The following is a 24304-nucleotide window of genomic DNA, read 5'->3' on the forward strand; positions in this document are numbered from 1 at the left end:
TCTTTAGTATTTAGAATCTATTCCAAAGCACCCAGAATGCACCATCCTCCAACTGCAGTCCGACAGAAACTTCCAGATTTCTATACTTACGAGTACCAGATCTTTGCAGATCTGAAGTCCAATTTACATAGATAGATCAAAACCAAATGAGGGGATTGGTGGAAGTGTGTACTCCGAAAGACTGAAATTAAGTCTGTCATTTCGCCCTCCAAATCATTGAAGAGTGTTCTTGGCGAAACTTTTGGCGGTAAGAGAATTTTCGTCCTATCTTAAAGAAAACGAGATATCAACCTACTATCCTTAAGCAAATTGAAAATTAGCACTCTCAAATTACTTTTGCACAAGATGTATGGATAACGAAAAGGAGCGAAAAGTTCTTCACCTTCTCTGTACATGCCCTACTCTAGCTCAAAAACGCAAGACTTACCTAGGCACATTCTGTAACGATCTTAATAATCTCAATCATCAACATAATCAGTCTTTCCTGTTTCGAAAGGTACTCAAACTGGTTTCATTGAGATTAGAAGACAGCCTCAAGATTCATATGGTATCGTAATGGGCCATTAAACTGGCCTAAATGTGTCCTACTCCATCACGAACAGCCACTTTAACCTTACCTTACCTAACCCATACACTCTATTCTATACTATGTTCAAATAGGTAACACATTTAAATTAAAAATATTCTGTGCATCGCTCATAACTCGGAAATATGTGTAAAATTTAAGAAAAACATAAATTCATAAATTAATTTCAATATGAAAACTAATTAATTTGCAAATAAAAATACCACAATGAACATGTTTGGTATACTTAACTGAAATTCCAATTCATTTTTTTTTATTTTCGCATCAACCAAATTCTGTGAATTTTAACTGGATAAAAAACCTCGAACATATTTAAATTTATTTTTAAAATTTAATTTTAAATTCATTAAAAATAATAATTATGCCATATACACAGGTTTGTACAAATTTGAGTGTACGAGTGATGTAGGTATGCGTATGGGTATACATATTGTACATTAAACAGTTTTATACTTTATAGTGTAATTATAAAAGAATTAACTTCTGTATGGAAAAATCAGTAGGGCTTGTAAATTCTCTCTATAATAACAAATTATTAAATGAAAAAAGGGAAAATGGTTTACAAATATGTACATACATATGTATACTTGTAAGCATGTACTCAAAGCAACCACATTCTAATTGGAGGATGCTATGGATGATTAATTGAGATCCTCTTACGTGCTATTACTGTAAAGTTCTTTTGTAGGAATTATGAAAATTTTCAGTAGATGAAAATTGAATTGTTGATGGGTTCAATAACGTCATCATTATTTGAATACATATAATACATGTTTTTGTTGTAAAAGACAGGCAAAGGTTTTTAATGTGTTAGCAGGAAAATTCACTATTTTGACCAAAATTAACATAAATGATAAGTTCTTTTCTATTAAAATTGTGTATAGGAGAGTATTAGAGTGCAATGAAAATGCATATAAGCTAAATGTAAAATTATTTTTAAAAAACCCAACATTTCAATATCACCTATAATAAAACCAATGCTAACGGCAACAAAAAAAAGTGGAAAAATTTATACAAAAGTGTGACATAATTAAGTCATAAAGTTTTTGATGAATAATAGAACTTCAAATTTAGGAACACAATATAAAAAAAAGAATATACAAAATATGAGAACAAACTTTGTTCTTAAAATGTTCAAAATATGATTGTTAGGCCGTGTTTAAGCGATTCTACAGTACAGTTTTCTTAAATCTCCAATTGCTTTCTAAGTCATTTCTTTATCAAGTTTTCAAGCGTTAGAACTATGAAACGATAGATAGAACTTCAATATATTAGACCCTCAAATTTGGGAGTCTTGGAGACCTAATTTAGATTCAGGTTTTGGGTTAAATTTAATGAGGACATTTTAGGTGCAATAATTAAATATTTATACTTTTACGTTTATCTTTTTGGCAACACCGGTTTAAACAGCTAACGAATGTTTCGTGTTTTCTTTCACTGTCAAACATCTCCAGTTAAGTCTATAATTTAAATTTAACCATGAATCGTCTTACAAACGAACAATGCTTGCAAATTATTGAATTTTAATATCAAAATTCGTACTCTGTTAAGAAAGTTCATCGCTTCCTCCATTTTATGGTCAGTTTAATTGGCCCACTGCAGCGGCTATTCGGGCTATTTCTAAATTTTGCACCAAATTAACATTGTTGAACATTGCACCAACACGCTTACGTAGAGTGCAAACTGAAGAAAATATCGCAGCTGTATCGACTATTAATGATGACGATAAATTATTGATTCGTCACCGTTCGCAGCAATTGGGCCTCTGTTACTCAACAACGTGGACAATTTCGCGGAAGGATTTAGTCGTGATGCCTTTCAAAATACAGCTGGTGCAAGATTTGTTGCCCAACGACATACTGCAACCTAAAATTTTTTGGTAATGGGCTCTTGGAAAGTTGGTCGAAGACCCATTTTTTAACAGAAAAATTGTGTTCAGCGACGAAGCACATTGTTGTAGGTAAATAAGCAAAATTGTAGATTTTGGAGTGAATATCAACCAGAAGCATTGCAACAGCTACAAATGCATCCAGAAAAAGTCACAAATTGGTGCGGTTTATGGGCTGGTGGCGTCATTGGACGGTACTTCTTCAAAGATGATGCGAATCGTAACATAAGTGTGTTTGCCCAAAATGCAAAGGTTTAACTTCATGACATGTGGTTTCAACAAGACAGTGTCACATGCGACACAGAACGTGCAACAATGGACTTATTAAGAGGCGAGTTCGGTGAACATTTTATTTCACGTTCGGGACCGGTCAATTCGTTGCCTTGATTGTGTGATTAAACGCCTTTAAACTATTTTTTGTGGGGTTATGTTAAAGCTCATGTCTATACAAACAAGCACGCTTCAATTGACGCTTTAGAAGACAACATTGTTGTTGTTGGAAAAAGTATGCCAATTTGGCATATTTGAAAATACTAAACTTTTAGAAATATTATTGCATTTTTCATCTTGACAATAACGTTTTGCCTAAATGTACTAAACATACGATTTCTTGAAACTTTCAATATAATACTACCTATCGTTTAAATTGCATGCATCATATGTATTTTAGAGATTGCAGGACTAGAAACCAATTGTATCTGCTGTATTCGAGTAAGATGTTCAGTGCAACACGAACTTATTTGTATATTTGTATGTGTGCATTTACATATTACAAAAAATAATATTTTTAAATAACACACATCTTAAACGAAATCAAATAAAACACGAAAATCCTTGTACATAAATGTCCGCTAAATCAAAAACTCACAGATTGTAATAATTTTGTTCGTAAAATGTCAGAATTTCCAGTCAGAAGTAGTAACGGGGTGCTTCAAAAATAGCAAAAAACACGTAAGAACTAAGTTCCATTCAACAGAGATCTAACATTCTTAGAACTTAAAAATGATTTTAAACCGAGTTCTTCAGATATAATTAGATGTGAAGAAATGCTCGAGTTATAAATATTTTATGAAGTTGCAAAGACAAAGTTCGAGTTTTAATTTACTTTAGAACCTCGAGGCCGTAATAGTACTTTAAATAAATCAATCGTTTTAAAATTTAAAAAAAAAACATCGTTCTTAATTTTAAATTCAGATCAAACATAATTATATTAAGGAACACATTGCATGAACTCTAATTATGTTTTTCTGTCCAAGTTTATGATGATGCTGTAATTATTTCACAAACTGGTAAATTGTAATCAAAGACTAAAATTCATCCAAGACTCAATTTTCAGTAAAAAATCAACCAAAACCCATAGGTCAATGAAACGCAAGATCTGCCGAAAACATTGTATGCTGTTTGAGTAAGTGTGCAGAATCTGAGGCAGCTAAGTCCACGTTCCCTTACAAAAACTTGACCTGTCGTAGACCATAACATGGTGATTTCTGCGTCGTGATATAAGCCTGCACCCATACGAATTCTAACTGACCCAAGAGATGAGACCAAATGACAATATGCATCGTCGTGTGTTTGCTAACATTTTTTACATTGTTTTTTTTTTTTTTTTTTTTTTTATCTTCTACATTAAGAACAAATCAAGGAACATTTAATTTTTAACACTTACATAATCTAGTTGACGAAATAAACATCAATACTAAATTTCAGATCCATAGCCAAAGCACTTTGTGAGACCAAAAAGATTAAAATTATGAAGCCCTTCCCATACATTAAGTTTTTTAAATTTCTCACAAAGATATGCCTTGTGGTGCAAAGATTGAAACATATCGGAAAATTGTGCTTTTAGGTTTAAAAGGCGTGATTATACAAAAAAGGTTAGGTTAAAATGGCTGTCAGAGATGAAACCAGTTTGAGTTCCTTACGAAATGTGAAAGACTGACTATGTTAATATGATTGAGATCGTTTGAAACGTTGTAGAATAGTTCTACTAGGTAAGTCTTACGTTTTGGAGCTAGAGCAGTGCATATACTATACAATATACATACGAGGTGAAGAACTGTTTCCTCCTCTTCCTCATGCATGTAACTTCTGCAAAAGTCATTTGCGTTGTATGCGATTAGAGACAGTAAGTACGTAGAGAGCTTTAAACTTAATGAAGGTCAGATGTTTTTTGTGACCTTACACGTGGTGATGTTATTTTACCTGAGGTTTACCTTCTTCATATCGTTTTTGTATTAGCAATAATTTACATCTAGCAATTGGCATGCCAGCATTAGCCAAACGTGGTGGAAAGAGTTGTACTATACCATTTCTAGGGACTTCGTCTGCTTTACAATTTCCTGGAATGTCTCTATGGCCCGGCATGCACACAGCAAGGGTGAATACTGAATATTAAACTGTTGTACCATCTCCATTAGAGATGATCGACAGTTATCGACTAGAGATTTTATAGTAGCCTGGCTATCTGAGAAAGTGCAGATATCAGATGTTGATACCACGTTTACCTTAAGCCAGGCCAAAAGTGTAGCCAGGAACACTCTACAATGACTGGGAAGTCGGAAGGAGAGACTTAATTTCAATCGTTCGGAGCACAAGCCAACATCAAATACTTCTTTGTTTTTGATCCATCTAATCTGTGTAAAAGTGGTCTCACTCGTCTTCTAGTAATGCCCTATTCTCCCAGAAAGATCTGGAAGGTATAGATATCTGGAAGTTTCTGTCGAATTTCATTTGGAGATGGATAGTCTGTCTACTTTGGAATTGATTCTAAATACTTAAGAATTAGGGAGTGGCCAATGTTGTTGGGACAAAGTTTTGAGGTGAAAAAAGCAGAACTTGCAGATACTTATTTGTTTGATAAGTATATCAAGAGGTGTTAGGTTGAGTAGGGTATCCAGTGCCGCAGATGGGGTCGTGCGGTCTGCAGTCTAGAAAATGCTGAACGTTGGAATTTATATAGTTTTTTTGCAAAAAAAGAGAGCTACAGTAGCTTTTATGACTCTTTGTTGCATATTACGTTTTAAATTTAGTTTTTTGTCTTAGAACTTTAATTGTATAACTAATATAGGGAGGGTTAACATATGAAAATTTGTATTTTCCTCAAAATAGGACTAAATCGGTTTTGTGAAAGTTGAGACGCAGTCCACATAGACCAGCCGAAAGTATTAGTTAGTGTAAGGCGTTTTTGAAAGTTCTTTCAGGGTGTTAAGATGCTTCAAAACAGAAAATTTAGGTGGAAAGTATACAATAAGGGGCGTTGTGTTCACAGATTTTAAATTTTGTTTTATTGTTATTTACAAAAAATTATTTTGTGCTTAGTGATGAAACTAACCAAAGGGTAAATGTGTATTACCCTAAGCAAAAAACTTATTTGTGTTCCCTAATCCCACTTATTTAGCCATAAGACATTAAAAATAGGACCAGAGATACAATAACACAACAGGTTTGATGGCTTTAATTGGTACGAACATAATTCAATAACTTTTTTTCTTTCGAAAATAAGTGTAAGAGCTTGATACTAAAGTTTAATTTTAATTTATAATGAATTTACTTATTCCCGTAATAGGTTTGTTAGTACGAGTTACGAGTGTCTTTATTCACTTTGATATAATAAAAAATAATGCATACAAGTTAAAGTTTTTTTTCTCCAAGAACTTAAAATAAACAAAAAAACCATCTTAGAAATATCAAAAGAATAAAAGAATCTTATTTGTTTTTTTTTTTGTTGCAATATAAAAACAATATTTTGACCCGATGGAGATGTTTGGCGCGCCATTCATTTAAATTCTTTATATTTTCACAATACTTCTATGGACAGAAGATAAGAACGAGGGGCAGTAAAACTCATTAAAAGTGGGAAAACAGAGCAACAAAGAAGGAAAGCAAGAGCAGTTTCGAAGACGAAACAATTAAACTGAGAAACCATCGCAGGCTCGTCTCGAATGGAAAATGTTCTTTTATAAGGAAAAAGTTTTCTTTTCAGTTTTATTACAGCCAGAGGATACTATGGTGTAGGTATAGAACACATTCATACACACATACAACACTGGGCAAGAGTTCGTTCTATCTATCACATCCATTATTCCTTGCATTGTAAGAGATTTTGCTTGCTTTCGATTAATTACCTTGGGTATATAAACGAAAAAGAGTTGCTCTTTATAAAAGTGTTCGAAGTTGTTTTTTTTTCAACCAATTACCATCGAGTTTAATTTCAGATAACGATCAAAATGGTTTTCTATTTTTCTTTAAATAATAGGTACTGACGGTTATTTTGTATAAGAAACTTATTTTTATCAATATTGATTGGTTATGTGTTTTTTGTGTTGATTAAATAGCATTGGGTTTTGGCAGTCAAAAAAAAATGCAACAAACAACATTTTTAGTTTGCGCTAAATATAAATTATGATGTTTAGTTGAATAAATATTTAAGTTGAATATTTAAGAAAATATTGCGCTATACAGGATACAAATTCAGAAAATTATTTTTGATTTGTTTATAATATCTTTAATTTGTTTAGCACGTATCTAAACACATTTAGTTACTTTGTCGGCTTTTTTGAAAATGTCTTCCCGGACTGAGCTTAATAAGGGTGGTGAAAGTGGATCTTTTTATCTAACTCCTTTTGTTATAAAATATTAAATTTGAGGACTTTATTCTCTGTTTTCATTCGTGCTATATTGTTAAGTTCCGTAGGAAGTTATTGTAATCGGTAACTTTTGTCGAATTGGAAACTTTGAAATTTTTCGACGTTTCAAGGTCAGTAGAATCTTAATACATAAAAGATTTTTAGAGAGAGTTTTATACTTCCCATCCCGTCTGTCGATTTGTCTTGCTCAAAAGTTTGTTGGTTTTCATGTTTGGTTAAAAAAGTTGTTAGTTGAATTATTCTTACAAATTTTAAAATTACCAACAATATTTTTCATATAACGAAATAGTTTAGTTTGAAAATCAAGTTTTGTTAACAAGATTTTTAGTCGAAAAACTTTTCTACCAATTTTAGTAGGATTTCTTAAATTTTTACAAATTGGATGAACGAAATTAATTTGCGATCAAGAACCGAACATCAATTTTTACCAAATGTGCGTACTATTTTTTAAGATCATATTTTTTGGATTTTTATAAAAAAAACTACTAAATATTGCAAACAATATTTTCTGTGAAATAAAAAGTTTGAGCACAATATTTTTAATTTTTGAAAAGCTATTTGAATCGAAAGTAAATTTATACCAAGTTTTAGTATTGTTTTTTTTTGTAACGTTAGGTTAAAAAAAATGTCAATTAAGACGAAAATCAATTTTTACCAACTTTTATTAATTTTATTGTTTAGGTTTTTATTTTTTGTATAAAAACTGTCAATTCGATTTTTCTCAAAATTTTTCGAAATGTTAAATTATATTTCTTATAAACTAAAATTTGTTGAAAGCCAGTATCTCAAATGTTTGAAAAGATATTTGAGTTGAAATTAAATTTTTACCAACTTTGAGTAATGTTTTTTTTAAGTTTTTATTTTTTATAAAAAAACTGTCAATTCGATTGTTCTCAAAATTTTATAAGATATAAAAAAATTGTGTTTTGCTGCACAAAATTGTTTTGGAGATGAAATCATATTTTATTCGTAAAATGTTTGAGGTGACAATTTTTTTCAGTTTATTTGATTAATAAAAAAACTATTACCAACTAAATTTTTTTTTTGAAAAATATACTGATTTGGTATTACTCTACAATACAAGTCTTTAGTGTTTTTGGTTAACCAAAGTGTTCACCTTTTTTTAGACTGCTATGGTAAAAAAAAACCGCCCACGCAATTTTCTTGAGAGCCCTTTCGGCGTCTTTCTACCTTTTTACGAGTATCTATATAACAAAATTTATTTGCAGTCGATATCTCTTCTGGTTCTTGAGCTATGGACGACGAAAAAAGTCGCGAAAGTACGAACGTACGTACACACGCACGCGCAGACATCTTTCTAAAAATCTTTTATTTCCATTTTAGGGATCTTGAAACGTCGAGAAATGTCAAAACTTTCAATTTGACAAATGGGGCCTATTACAATAACTTCCTATGGGAAGTTTACAATCGAAAAACGGGTCCGTATAGGAAGTTATGAGTGTGGGTCACATCCCAGGTGTTTGACCTAAAATTTTAAAAGCAACTTTGAAAACAAATTTGGAAAGAAAAATAATTTTGACATCAAATTCCAGGGCAGTGAATATTGATAATATAACATGAAACTTAAAATAATCTGAATTTACTTAGAACAAATCCAAATATATAGAAAATACAATACAATGCGGAAACAACACAGAATATTTAATCTAAATTCTTAAAGTTAACTTCCACTACTTTTATTTAGTCTTCGGTTGCTTATGTGTAATATCGGTTTCATGAATTTATTAAAAATTAACAAATACCAAAAGCTTGCATGCACAAAATTATGACTTTGATACAATTGTTGTAACAAAAAAGTGTAAATTAATTTTACCAAACAAATCTATACTTTTCAGACATGCAATGCTATTCAAAGCTGCAAAACCATTAAAAAATACTATTTTTTCTCGATATGGATAAATACATATCTACAGATGTATGTACCTATATATCAAGACTATAACAACTTTATTATGTTCAACATAAACTTCGAATAAACAAGTTAATCTACTTTAAATATACTTAATTTACAAGTTGTTCGCAAACCTGCGTAAATAATGTATTATTGTTAATAGCATTTCTAGGTAAATAACTTTGTTTCGTTCATGCTAAGGTATACCCTAAGCCCTATACAAACTTATGTACATATTACAGATACTCATCTCCAATTTGCTGATAAGCATTTATTGAGGTAAATAATAGTGTTTTATAGGTAGTAGTATAGTTAAGAAAAAATCTTTTCCGTTTAAAATGTCCAAACCACACAATCGACCTATAAGCAGAAACCATATTGAAGCAATCGTCATCATCATCAGAAGACCGACACCGATAGCCAAACAACCTCTCACCTGAAGAGCGATGCTCACATCCTCCTTACCAATATTCCTATCTATCTGAATCAATCTATCTAAATGAAATCAAAACAAGACAAAAAGTGAAACTAACAAACAATATTTGATCGACAGTTTAGCAGCACAAGCAAAGGCTGCAGGGCTTCCTCTGTGCAAAACAGTCGAGAATAGCTTGACGCCATCACACCGCTGCGGCTCGTTCTCGGACATTCAAATACAAAAAAAAATCTAAGTGCAACACCAATGGTGACAGAGGCTTGACCTCGGATGGGTGGCTGATGTCGTGCGATGACAAAAAATAAAAAGATTCCCAATCACACACATCAAAAACGTCTCCATCTCCCAACTGTCATCCCCCATCTCTTACCCCGCCTATAGAAGGTAAACATTTTTATTTTATTTGGATTCTTGTTTTTCGTGTCGGAATAAAAATCTCGTTCAATTCAATGTCACAAACAATATTTGTGCACGTCAATCACAAAATCATCAGAGTCATCAGGACACATCTTTACCGTTTCGTTTACCCCCAGTTAGGTGATGGGGATGGCCTAGCCCAGCTGACAAGACCCCAATACTCTACGATTCACATACATATCTGGTGGATACTGATACAGAGCGCTCTTCGAAGAATAGTGTTGATGTTAGGTATTTTTTCCCTTCTATTGTTGTTTTTTTTGTTGTTGTTGCTTCCAGTAAGGTTATAGGTTTTGTGGTGATATCTGCAAGTGTGGCTTGATTTCCCAGTATATGGATGTGATGGCGATGGGGCATGATTTTGAAGATGGGCTGGTGCTGCACGGCTCCTAATGGTGTCATTTAGAACATGGGAACATGACATTGTGCTTTTGTCGATAAAGTATTTACATATACAGAAAGATACATAGATACGTAGGTATAGCTGTATAGATATTTACATGAAGTGGCTGTTTCGCACACAAAAATGTCACACTTTGTGATGAGATACTGTTGACCTGTCTGTTTGTGATGTCTCTCTATTGTATATGTAATCTTAGTGTTGGTTTGTAGATTTTACCTGTTTTTGACATGTTTATATAAACATTACAAATGAAAGTACATATGTGTAATGTAAGTAGGTGGCGATTTTGGTAAAACTTAGTAATGTTTAATGCCAAATCAAATTTTCGATAGAAATTTTATTTTGTCACATATTTCGAGTAAATTTTCAAAACTTTTTGCTATGGTAGAAAAACTGCATACTAAATTTTTTACGAAAAATGGTAGGTATCCCCAATGTCCGAACATAACGGTCACAAGAACGTACAGACATTTCCCTTAAAAATCATTTATTTTGAATCTAGGGACCCTGTAACGTCGAGATATAATAACATTTTTAATTTATAAAATCGGACAGAATAAAATAACTTTCTCTAGGAACTAAAAAATATATATTGAGATATTTTTTAACACAGGATATTTATTACAGCTCCATACAATACAGTCTTGTTAAATTTTAATATTTTAAATATTTACGAAAACTTTTATGTATTTTGGACTACAAATTAATAATTTTGTATTTAATAAGAAATAATAATAATAATAATTTTTAATTTCATTAATACGTTTTCTTTAAAATGTATTATTATTAAATTTTAACACAGTTTGGTGTTTTAATAAATGTAAACCAATAAAAATGCTAAAAAGCGCCCCAACATCTCTAACCGTGTAGCAAGTATTAGTAACTCGATATCGCAGTAATCCTTTTTTTTGCTTTTTAATCGAGGGAAATGAAATGATTCAAATTCAATTTTTTCGGTTTTTGTTTCACTGTCAAACATCTTCTGTTTGGTCTATGATTTAACCATGAATTGTCTTACAAGCAATATTGAATTTTATTATCAAAATGCGTGCTCTGTTAAGAAAGTTCATCCCGCGCTTCTTCCATTTTTTGGTCAGTTTAATCGACCCATTGCATTTGAAGCGGCTATTCGGGCTATTGTGACTAAATTTCGCACCGACCGAACGTCCTACTGCAACGTACAAGTTTTGGTGAATGGGCTCTTGGAAAGTTGGCCAAAGATAGACTTTTTAACTAAAAATTGTGTTCAGCTCATTTTTGTCTCAATGGGTAAGTAAATAAGCAGAATTATCAATTTTGGAGTGAATATCAAGCAATGCATAAAGAAAAAGCCACAGTTTGGTGCGGTTAAGGGGCTGGTGGCATCATTGGACCGTATTTCTTCAAAGATGATGCGAATCGTAACATAACTGTGAATGTTGAGCGCTACCGTGATACGTTATAAAACTTTGTTTTGCCTAAAATGCAAGGGCTTGCATGACATGTGGTTTCCATAGCCACACAGCACGCGCAACAATGGCCTTATTAGGAGGCAAGTTCCACTTTAGAATATTTTTTGTGGGGCTATGTTAAAACTCATGCATATACAAAGAAGCTCCCTTCAATTGACCCATTGGAAGACAACATTGAAGCATTTATTCGTGAGATACCGGCCGAAATGTTGGAAAAAGTATGCCAAAATTGGATTATGCGGATAGACCATTTGAGGCGCAGTCAAGATCAACATTTGCATGTAATAATCTTCAAACATTTAACTATATATATGTACACTTTACTATTGATTCAAATAAAAATTTCATGAATTTTTCTGTATTGTATGTGTTTTTTTTTTTTTGAAAAACTCTCTTATAGCTTTCAAAAAATTACCCTTTATAAGGGTATAATACTATTGAAAGTTACGAAAAGCACATTTTAATTAATTTGTTTTGGTATTTGCATTTACTTGTTTGCATGAATAAAAAAAGGGGAAGAACCTAGCATAATGGCTATGTTTTATGTAATTTACTATTTTGCATGCTGCAACCCCTCTACTCAGACATTTGGATTTGCGAGTTTAATGTTAAATCAGGTAAGATACGCCTGGAGTATATATCATACTATTTTTTTTATATAAAGTGACTATAATCAGATACCTCAAAAAATATTAATATGGTTTCTAAGTCTTAAAGGATTGGGTTTACAAAGTCTATAGAGTCTAGCTTAACATTTTTATGTAGCATTTACCGTTCAAAATTAAGATCATAAAAACGGACATTTTAGAAAAAAAAACCACCTTAACAAACTAATTATCCATAGTAGCAATTTTGGGGATTCTGTGTCAGTTATTAATATCGATGTCTTGCGTGTCTGTTAACAATTTCCATCGATATGCAAATCGTTCTTAGGTTTGATGAATTTAATGTCTATTTTGACTGGACTATAGGAATATTATTATAAAAATTATAACATAGTCTAGTGACATTCATACATTCATACTGGCCTAAGTGTGTCCGTTTCCATCTTGGACAGCCACTATAACCTAACCTAACCTAGTGACATTCAACTCTCAACCATTCTTCTGTGCGAGTTATGCTACAGATTCAGAGGATCTGCACCCAAGACCTCTGATGTGACAGTCCTACGCATTAAGTCTACGGAACTACTACAACTCTATTTAGAAGCAATATTTAAATGTTGAAACAATTAAATATTTCTTTTTTTGACAAATTTTTATGCTAAAAAATTTGCGTACACATTGCGTAACAATACAGTTATGAATTATAATCGAATTCAGTTTGTGTGCAATTTTTCATAATTCGGCACTTTATTGCCTTATTTACATAGAACTGGGTTCTATCTTTGTTAATACCTATACTTTTCTGAAAAAAGAAGTTTGAGTTTTTCCTAATAAGTTTTTCCTTTTAATTATCTATTTTATTTTGTTTTAAGCAACAAAATCCCAATTCGTTCTTTAAGTTTATTTTGTCATATAATCCCCTCAGGAGTTAATAAATATGTTAAGACTTAAATGAAATTATATTTTGTTTTTAATGAGGAGATACAACGAAGCATATCACAAATCTATCCTTTTAATAATATTTGTTCATAAATAACTTTCACTTTCTAGCTGCGAAGTATCGTGGCTGAATCGCACCAAAATCCAAAACCCAATATTTATTTCTCTTTGATCTGAATTTAGTTTATAAGCAGCCAAACACAATCCCCCGCGAATTCACACTTACATAAATCCAACGCATTTAACACTGGCATTGAGTAAGGGTAGGAAGATGTTCCTGTATCCTGTCTCTCTAAGGTTTATCCCATTTATCTACATATTCGGAAATGAAGGTAGCTGCTATGATAATATACAATTCCGGCAAGAACTATGTGAATGCAAAAATTATGCCATAAAAAGACATAATGAGATGAATTATAAAGTAGTATCCAAAAGTTTTCTTCTTGAGTATACTTAAAAATAGCAGCTGAAATAGCGATTAAAAAAGGAACAAAGTACTATACGATTCTATTACCTACCATCAGCTGCACTCATACTTTCAAACTGAAAATATTATAGTAGGTTTTGGTGAGGTAGTTATGCATCTGACGCGTCGTCGTCGTCGTTCGTTCTCGATTCACGCAAAATACACAGAACTTAATCATTTTCAAAGGGTAGGTATGAGGAGGAGGCAAAAGTTTGAAATGTTTTCAGTTCGAAAACTTCATTTCTCCAAGGATATCCTCACCGAATCAAAAAAAAAATGAAAATATATTTCATAGCCGTTGTATTCTTTCTTATTCTTTATATTCACATTGTGGGTAGGTAGATAGATTCACTTTAGTTAGGTTGTCGTTTTTGTAAATGATTTCTGAGAAACTTCTTTTCACTCTTCCTTTACTAGGTATATACTTTTGTCCTATCATCTCATTTAAAATACATGAAGATAGAAATTATTTACTCAAGGAAAATTGGAAAACTTTAACTTTTTTTCCATCGTCATTTTCAGAAGTGGTAGCAAAGTTAAGTTGTACCTATACGCAAAACCTACCAACTAACAGGACGTTCATTGCAAATACACGTGCAGTTTCGTAGAAAAAAAAAAGAATTACAAAATTGGTTGATATTTGAAAATAATAAAGGGTACTGAGTTGGCTTTTTTTTCAAATATGATTGAAAATTATTATAAAAAGGAACAAAAGAATATTTAAATGTTTCTGTTGGTTTTAACAATTTATATTCAAAAATATTTAACATTTTCCGTCAAAATGTTGTATAGGCATCAAAAATAAATAAGGTGAGCGCAACAGCTCGTAGAGAACCATTAGTGGTTTACAAATCTAGACTCATGGATGAAGGACCTAAAGTTTTCATTCTTCGCGGAAGCAGTACCAATGAATGGTGGCACATTCAATGATTGAACCCAAGACCTCTGGCAAATTATTACTTGTATGGCGAGAGAAGATCTTACGGAGAATTGTTTGCCCGAAGGACGATTCTGGAGGCGCTCTATTAATAAGTTTCATGCAATACCAATAGAAATGGATATGGGGAAAAGGTTAAGCTCGGCTGGCTATTGACCTAGAGCTTAAAGCAAATTTTGGTTGCGGAGTGATAACTAAAATTCCTTGATGTGAATGTGTAGATATACTCACCATTATTATCATATTCAACCGTCTTTCAAATTTTTGTATAGCCGAGGTTGGGGGTAAGCGGTCAAAAATGGTAATTTGTCTGATTTTGAGGTCGAAATGATATTTAATCACTTAAGTGATACATACAAATCAGAAAAAATCCCCTCATTACAAAAGGGGTATCCAAGATGTTTTACTTTTAGCCTTCGGCTTGCATTTTAATATTTCTTAAAAGTATTTTCAACTTAAAACCTAAATTACTTTTTTCCAATAAAGTATAATCAGGAGAATGATATACCAAAATATCAGACAAATTCCCTTGGTTGATAAAATGTATGTTCAAGACCATACAAGCAGATATTAAAATAAGCCTCCATGAGCCAATAGGAACCAATTTGGAAGTGATTTGTAGTACATTCTATATGGTATAGGTGACAACGCGGTAGATCATGCTTACTCTGAAGAAATGGCATAAACCAAGACGCCCAAAGATTTTTAATCCAGTTGCTTTCGGCCCGGATTTCGGGATCGACGGAGAGACCTATTGAAGAATCATGCAAGAACCAAATCTTTCACTAAATTTAGTGAAAGAAATATGTACACATGTATTTATCTCTGTCTGTTTAATTATAAAATATTTGTGTACAAATTTCTATTAAATGTTTTTTTCTGTGATAATTCCTAGCAAATCTTTGTTTCTTATAAAATAATTGTGAAGTATTTGCTTTGTGAAATAAAATTATATCTTGTGAAGTGCGCCTAAAAGAACAAAGATTTTGTTAGTTTTTTTTGTACTTATAACCTATATAGCTTGGAATTATTTATAATTACTCTCAATTGATGACTCGCGATATTAATCTGAATTTTCATTATGATAACACAAAACTCTCTTAACATTTAACATCTCTCTTTCTCTCAAAACAAAAATCAATGAAAAGAAATATTTATTATGTAACGCATGTATGTATGTATGTTTTTATATAGGTTCATATTATATGAGTGTTATATTAAAGACATACCTTCAATGCAATAAACTTCTAATGAATCCGATGTTTGGTTAACCACAGTACAATTTGTTGGTATTTCTGGCTTTCCGGCAGCAATTAAATGAAATACGCAAGGCTCCTTCTGTTGTCCAACATTATTATCCGCCCAGCACATAATGGTGCCAAAGTCCATTTCCTGTTCCAATATACCAAAGCACCAGTACCAGTATCAAAAGCAACACAGCAAACAAATAAAATCCAACAACCATCATCACCAACATCAGCAATAACAGCAGCCGAAGCAACAAACAGGAGCAGCGAGGAAGTCAGCATAGCAGCACCCACACACATAGATTATGTCGGTCATTGGGACGCAACCAGGCGTTATACGCATTTTTCGAATATAAAAACACACGAGGTCCGGACAGAAAAGAGAATAAAAATAAAAATAAAAACAAAAGTTAGTAGGTATTACAACAGTATATTTTTTTGTCTTCAAATGGCGCACAACAAAAGAAAATATATATAAAAAGCTAAGCTATGTAGGTATGTATATATCCTAATGGAAAAGGGGAGGAAAAAATATTCATAAAAGTCAGGTGTAATGTATATATTGTATATGTATCTATATCTGCACCTTTATTCACTCAAACTTGGACGTGAGTCGTAATCGACGTCGATATTTTCAAAGAAGATTCTTGCTAATTACAAAATTTGTTGTTTATAAAGTAAAAAACTGTAATTATTTATATTAAAAGATAACAGGGGTTTTTATAGATCGGGTTTTCCAATAAAGGACTTAACTTGATTGATTGAGATTTTATAAAAAACTTCATAATGAATGAAGTTCGACTTCGTTCGTATGGAGAAAGCGGGGACGTTTATAGCGGTAGATTTGTTAGACCCAATTTCCGATGACTCCGCAACAAATTTTAAGCTATTTCACGTTCAATGTTCACTCTGAGTTTTTGCAACGTCGTCGTGGACTTGTTGGCATAAACAAATTTCTGAACGTAGTCCCAAAGAAAATAATCTAAATGCGTTGAATTATACAGACGAGACGGCCGATCTACTGACCCACGTCTTGAGATTACAAACTTTTCAAACTTACTGTTTAATAAATCAATTTTAACGTTTGTCTTTGCAACATTTTATAATCCAAACGTATATCTTAAAATTAAGGCAAAAAATAATCGGTATTTATGACGCGATAATGCTAACTACTCACAGTAAAGTGAAAATCGTTATGTGCGAAAATATTTAACAAAACCAAAGGTGGATTTTCATCCAAACAACAACACATATTTTTATATTGACGAACTCCCATCGACATTAAGGTAGTGTGAATGTTGACTGAAAATTAGAGTTATCGAGCTTTAAGTTGTGGTCACCGATTCAATAAAAAAATGTTTAAGATTTACAGGTGTTGCTCTTTCGTGTCTTAAACATGATGAAAACGTTGAGTTTAGTGAGTAAATTGATAGTGAGAGTTCGATGATTAATGAAAGTATGTTTTCGAAAATACTTTGATAATAGTAATTTGTAAAAACCAGTATGTAACCAGGATGGTGCAAAAGTTCGTTAAAAATCATACAGCCAATTGCTGTCTTTGTGGGGTTGTCAAAAAAGAACCATCACAATTACCCCCAAAATACGTACATACGACTGAAGTGATTAAATATTTTAACACCCGGAAAAAATTAAATATTAAATATTGACTAATGTTTTTTTTAATGTAACCGTTTTAATAAAAAGTTTAAAAAGAGGCAGGGATGCAACCCACACTAACAAGTTCCCATCCCGTCTGTCGATTAGTCTTGCTTAAAAGTTTGTTGGTTTACGCGTTTTGTGAAAGAAGTTATCAGTTAAATTATTCTAAAAAAATTAAAAATTATCAACAATATCTGAGATATGATGAAATAGTTTGATTTCAAAATTTATTTTTGCTAACAAGATTTTTAGTCGAAAACTAATTTTTACCAATTTATAGTATTTTTTTGGAGTTTTTAATTTCTTATGAAAAAACTGATTTTTGAAAAGATATTTGTGTCGAAATTTAATTTTACAAACTTTTTTATTTTTTGTTAAGAAACTGTCAATTCGATTTGTCTCAAAATAGTATCAAATGTTCAGACCAACATTTCTTATAAGATAAAATTAGATTGAAGATAACATTTTTAATTTTTGTAAAGATATTTAAGTCAAAAATCAATTTTTACAAACTTTTAGCAATGTTTTTTGTAGGTTTTTACATTCTTGTAATAAACTGTCAGTTTGATTCTTCTCAAAATGTTACTCAATGTTGAAAACCAATATTTAAAAAAAAAAAACAAAATTCTCAAAGATTTGAAAAGTTATTTGATTCGAAAATCAATGTTTACTAACTTTTATATATTTTTTTAGGTTTTTATATTTTGTAAGAAAGTGTCAATTCGATTTTTCTGAAAATTTTAACAGATTACAAACGTTATCTTTATTGCACAAAATTGTTTTGGATATAAAATCATTTTTTTCGTAAAATTTTCGAGGTGACAAATTTTTTTTTGTCGGAATTTTATCACGTGCAATTCATAATATAAAATTTTATTCAAGTTTCTATCGTTATTGGTTCATGAGATATTTATTGTTAAACAAAATGTTCACCTTTTTTAAACTGCATGGTAAGAAAAAAAAATCATGCGTTTAAATAAGGTACAGTAGCAATTAACTAATTACCCTAAATGTCGTGCTTCGGTAAAACGCATTGGATTAAAAGTTTTAACCGTTGGTTTTTAAAACTGCAAAGGTTAGTTGGTTTTTGAATATTATCAAAAGAAAGAAATTCCAATGCTGCATTTAAGGTTAGACAAAGTTCATACAATTATAATCAAAAAGCTTAGTGTCAGAAGCCTTGTTTTAAATTTATTTAAGGGAAGCTTTTTTTATCGTCCACTTGTAATGTATTTCAGACTTAAAGGAGGCTTTTTGAGTCAACTGTATAGGAACACCGACAATTTAATTGTTGTTTATAAGCGTTTTCAGATACTGGATAGTTTGAATCAAAATTTAAGTTTTTTAACTTAAATTCGATTTCTGATATAAACTTTTGATTTAAATTTAAATCTACATGCCTAAGCAGTATTTTAAAAGCTGAAATAGACTTGATTTAAAACCAATATCTAACCGGACGAGCAGCAGCTGATAAAATTGGCCGAAGTCTTTATGGCTTTTATTCTTACTTAAAAAATAAACATACGTTCAGGAAATAAATAAAGGTAGTTAAAAAGAACTTCAAAAAGAGCAGCTTGAAGAAGAGGAATTTTAAGAAGTGCACCTGATTCTTGTGATTCTGCGCAAGTAAAAATTGTTGTTAGCTCAAGTCTCTTAACAGTTTTAAAAGTTATAAGAATGTAAGCCATCTTAAACGAATTAAACATAAGAAAAAAACGCTCTCTGACGAACAACGGAAAGTTATGCTTTTGAAGTTTTTTAAAACTCAAATAATTTGTTAAAAGAATGGTATCAAGCGGCTTTTTCAGACGATAAAACTATTTAAATACGGTGGCCTGAGAAGTTAATTTTTTTCACAATTTGATAAAATAAAAAGTTGTTAAAAGTTTCATCAGAACTGTGAAGGGGGGTGTTGTTATATTAAAAGATGTAAATTATTATGGAACAGTTGAGGTTGGGATCGTTACATCAGAAATTACTGCAGCTGGGTATAGGGAAATCTTGGAAAGAATTTGTATTTATTCGGTGCTCATAATAACAGCTTGGACAGAAGAGTAAAATGTGCACTTTCTATAATAACTGCCGTACTCTTCTGATCTTAACATTATTTAATATATTAGGGGATGGCTGGTACCCAAAGTTAATTATGGTATAGTCGTCAATTTAAGGACAAAGAATTCTTAATTTTTGCAATTAAGTTAGCGATTAGCGAAACATCGTCGAACTTTATTAAAAGGCTGTATGATTTATACATGTACGAGTAGGTACTAGTTTATGAAATGATTAAAAGTAAAGGTGGAAGTACCAACTATCAAACTTTACACAAAATTATTTTTTCCAATCGAATAATAATTTGAATTTTTATATCTATTCAGATGACTCAATAAAAAATTCAATGTTTAATAGTAGAAAACTTGGCAAGTGGTCGAAAAATTTTTGATAATTCTTTTCTTAACATCTTAAGGGGCTAGTTAGTACCAACAGATGCCACAATACCCATCAATATTTGGAAAAATATAAAAAGTATTATCAAACATTTTTGTTCGGCTTTTTTAAGTAGACTTGCGAAATAATACCTATCTTTAGCAAAAAAAGTTTTGTGTTCATTCAGTTGAAACTCATTCTTTTCTTAACAAAAAGAAATCGTTGCAACAAGTTCTAGGGGAATAAAACAAATTCAAATATTCCTATTATGATATTAGATAAACTTAAGTAAAAGGTATTTTTTCTATATTTTTGTTAAAACAAAATTGTTTGTTGATAAAATTAAAGATTTAACTGCTTAGTTATGAAACTGAATTAATTGTATTAGTCAAAACATGTACGCATATATGATAAATTATTGTACTATCTTTCTTTTTAACTCTTCAATAATTCTACCTGCCCCCTGTATTGCCGGTATACAACATTTGCTTTTTGATAAATTATTGTGTTTTGCAGGTCCATATATTATATTACCAAGCATTTTTTTTATTCCTGCTCAAAACACCATCAAGTCATGTGTTTACATTCTATTAGAGAGAGTAGTGAACCAGTAAAAGAAAAAAAACAACAAAATTGCAACGTTCGAGGTATTGACAGCTTCAATCAATCAGAAAGGATAACATTTTTATGAAGCAGAAGGAGAGGTAGGTACGGGACGGCTACGTGTAGGAAAAAGAACACGTCATCGCCTCGTCGTCGTCGTCCTCGTCGCAGGTGAGTTGCTCCTTATTGAGGTTGGGGGTAAATTGCCAATTTGCAATAATGCTAGATATACTGGTAATAATGTTATAGACGGTGCTGTTCTTATAGTCCTTCCCTCCCTACCAGTATATTGGGATAGTACCTTACCTATGAGCACGTACGTTTATATATATAATTTTTGTATAGTCGTATGTGTAATACCAACATCATTTTTCTTTCATAGGTATGTGTATTATGAATAAATTGCGCTTGGGTTGTTGGTAGTAGGATGAAGTTTAAATACACCACCTCCTCCTCATCAAATACCACCCTGAATTATGTGTTTGCATACTTATGTATGTATGGACGTGTAGGTGTGTGTAATTAGTTAACGTAATTGCTGGCAATAAAGTTACATGGCGGATACATGGAATATGTGTATACGTATATATAATTTCTCCATCTTCATCCCCTTGTCCTTGTCATTCTCGTTTGGAACGGTTTTAGGCTCTTTGGTTTATTACTTCCACACTGTAATTAATTGTTGACAATTTGACGTCAAGGGGGCGCTCAATAAGTAATTCTCATGGGAATAATAGGTTTCCTTGCTTACTCATTTCTATCTAATGTTCCTTTTTTCTCCTTAGGTATACAAATATAAACATATATACATACATATACATAGATATGTTTAAGTTTATGTTAAACTGATAGATTGCATTGGATTCAAGGACTATAAGAGCTGATATCGTACGCTTTATACAATAAATTTAATGGGTTCAAAGTACCCATTGTCATGGAACAGCAGGTGTTCTTTGGAAACTGTCAATGTTACCAGAAATTAATTACAATTTCATAATTTTGCTTTGTTTAAGACAAACTTTGTACTCTCTTTACTTACCTACATTTATTATAAATTGTCTTTATATTTTATATACAAAATTTTGTTTGTCCTTGTATAAAAAGACAATGACTGTATATCGGTTTAAAAGGGATGATAATAATGTCAATAAAATGAGAACGTTAAGTCACTCACTGTTGTAGACAAGTTGGAGAGTTTTTTTTTTAATTCAACAATAGCACAGAGATTAATGATGTGAAAAGGGGAAATTTTAAAAGATTCTTTGTTGCTTTAATACTATTTTTTTTTAATTGAGCTAAAAGCTTTCACAGTTTAAACTTTGGATAGGTATTAAGGTTGAAGAGTTAATTCTCTAACGATAGAATAATAACAATGGTTGGTGATGGTGGTGGAGTCTTTTGTGAGTACTAAAGAGTAAACAAGTAAATATGGCTTAGTTAAAAAAAAATTTAATGACAATGACACTGATTCTTAAATGAAAATTATTGTAAAACAAAGATTCATCATGAATGTCAAAATCATTTTGTGTCATTATTAAAAAATAATAATGTTAAATTTAGATTTATAAGAAAGAAGTTTTAAAAATTTTGATTAGGGAATTATCAACTGGTTTTACATATCAATAATCACACCAATTCTACTGCATCAGGCAAAGAAATAATCAACAACAAACTAAGAAAATACCAAAGTTCAGCTTTCTTATGAAACAGGCTCCAATATGTTTCATTATTCTAAATAAAATGTCTCAGGGTATCAGAAAGCTCCAAAAATTGTCTTAAAAGTGTCTTATTCTCATTGCCAGCAACTTAAATCTATCCAAAAATATGTACTTTTAGTGGTTGTAACTAGATAGTTTGAGGGAAAAAGAAACTATAACGATCTAAATTGCATGCTTACTTTAAAATTAGTTCTAATAAAAATCAAATCGAAATATTTTACATTTATAGCTTCGATAATAGTTATTAGTTAATAATGATTGAGGTAAATTTACAAATGCTGTGAATTCAAATATTTGAAAAAAAGAAAAAAAAAGGAAACTCATATTTAACAGGATTATATAAGTTTTCCAAAAAAACTGCTATTAATTCGTATGTATTAAATAATGTCTCATACGGCTTTAGTAAGGAAATTAGGCCAGTAGGCTTCACATTTTGAATATCGCAAGCCGAGACTAATTTTGAGCTTTGTTGAAATCGACAATTATTTTTATTTCTTTACCACTTATGTACTAACTATTAAAAGACGAAAGGTTTTGTAGACTTCCGTGCTGTTATAAAAGTGCATATTTTAGTTTCCCAATTGTTCAGATTTTCAGAAAGACAAGAGGCTGGGATGCCTCCGACACAGATAACTTCCCATCCCGTCTGTCAATTTGTCTTGACTTAAAGTTTCTAGGTTTTCTTGTTTTGTTAAAAAAGTTGTCAGTTGATTTATACAATATTTTGCATAATATGATAAAGTAGTTTGATCTGGGTGTAATCGGCTTAGGTGATAATTGACTATCATATTTTTGATAGTCGAATTGACAATCATTTTCATTCCGTCTGTGTAAAATAATTTATCTCAATTCAATTCGATCGTTTATTTTGATTGTCAATTATCGACAATCAGCTTAGCCGATTTTACCCTGAAATCAGTTTTTGTTAACGATATTTTCTATGAGACAAAATTTGTTTGAAGCCAATAATATAAATTTTTACCTAGTTTATCTTAACTTTTTATTTGTTTTTGTAAGAATTTTTGTAAAAATTTGTAAAATTTTACCGAATGTTGCACACAAAATTTTCTTATGAGACAGAATTAGTTTGAAGCCATAATCCCAAATTTTTTAAAGGATACTTGAGTCGAAAATTATTTTTTACAAACTTTTAGCAATGTTTTTATTTTTTATTAAAAACCTGTCGATTCGATTTTTCTCAAAGTTTTACCAGATGCCAAAAACGCTATTTTTCGTTGCAAATAATTATTTTGGAGATAAAATCATTTTTTGTTCGTAAAATATTCGAGGCGACAATTATTTTCTTTTTCAGGTTTTTTGATTTATAAAAAAAACGTTAATACCTAATTTCATAAAAAAACATTAAAAGCACTTTTATCTAAAACCTTTTTAAATGTTATCAGGCCTTTAAATTTTGCCAGTTTCACAAAGCTTAAAATGGGAAACTTCACGGATATTTATGTTAAAATAGAGTCCTCTTCACAACCCTGTAAAAATAAAAACCCTTTTTTTCGAATTGCGAATTGTGTGAGAAAAAAAGAGAAAGCACTATATGTTGAAATAAATGACAAGGATCGCTAAATAGAACATTATAAACTTCTTTAAAATAATAAACAACCGTCTCAGTTATCGTGTCGTTCAAAAATTAAACATGAAAACTAATTTTAATAAAAGAGAACGAGGAAAAAATTATACGGAGGCGGAAAAAATGGGCTAATAGATATTGTTGCCCAATTTATGAACATAATTGAAAATAAAGCCACAGATGGGATGACTGTAGATAAAAAAAACAAAACTTGGCAGGAGATATGAAATATCTTTAACTCCACTGTAGCAACCTCGGTCGAAAGGACTTTTGTGCAGTTAAGAAGCACTTATGAGTCCTTGAAATATAAGACCTAGAAAAAAATGTTCACTCATAAGGTAAAGGCATTTGAGCAACAGTTAAATAAGCGTTTCTCAAAGAT

At 31.2% G+C, this 24304-nt stretch overlaps 1 protein-coding gene across 1 annotated transcript in view; it reads right to left on the reverse strand.

The window, feature by feature from the left end:
• Window positions 1-24304, reverse strand: part of LOC129944902 (hemicentin-1) — a 287304-nt gene that overhangs the window by 14276 nt on the left and 248724 nt on the right. Inside the window, exon 12 of the mRNA XM_056054565.1 lies at window positions 15916-16078. Within this exon, the coding sequence (XP_055910540.1) occupies window positions 15916-16078 (163 nt within the window). The remainder of the gene's footprint in view (window positions 1-15915; window positions 16079-24304) is intronic.

This window comes from Eupeodes corollae, chromosome 1 (assembly GCF_945859685.1).
Source record: "Eupeodes corollae chromosome 1, idEupCoro1.1, whole genome shotgun sequence".
Classification (NCBI taxonomy): Eukaryota; Metazoa; Arthropoda; class Insecta; order Diptera; family Syrphidae; genus Eupeodes; species Eupeodes corollae.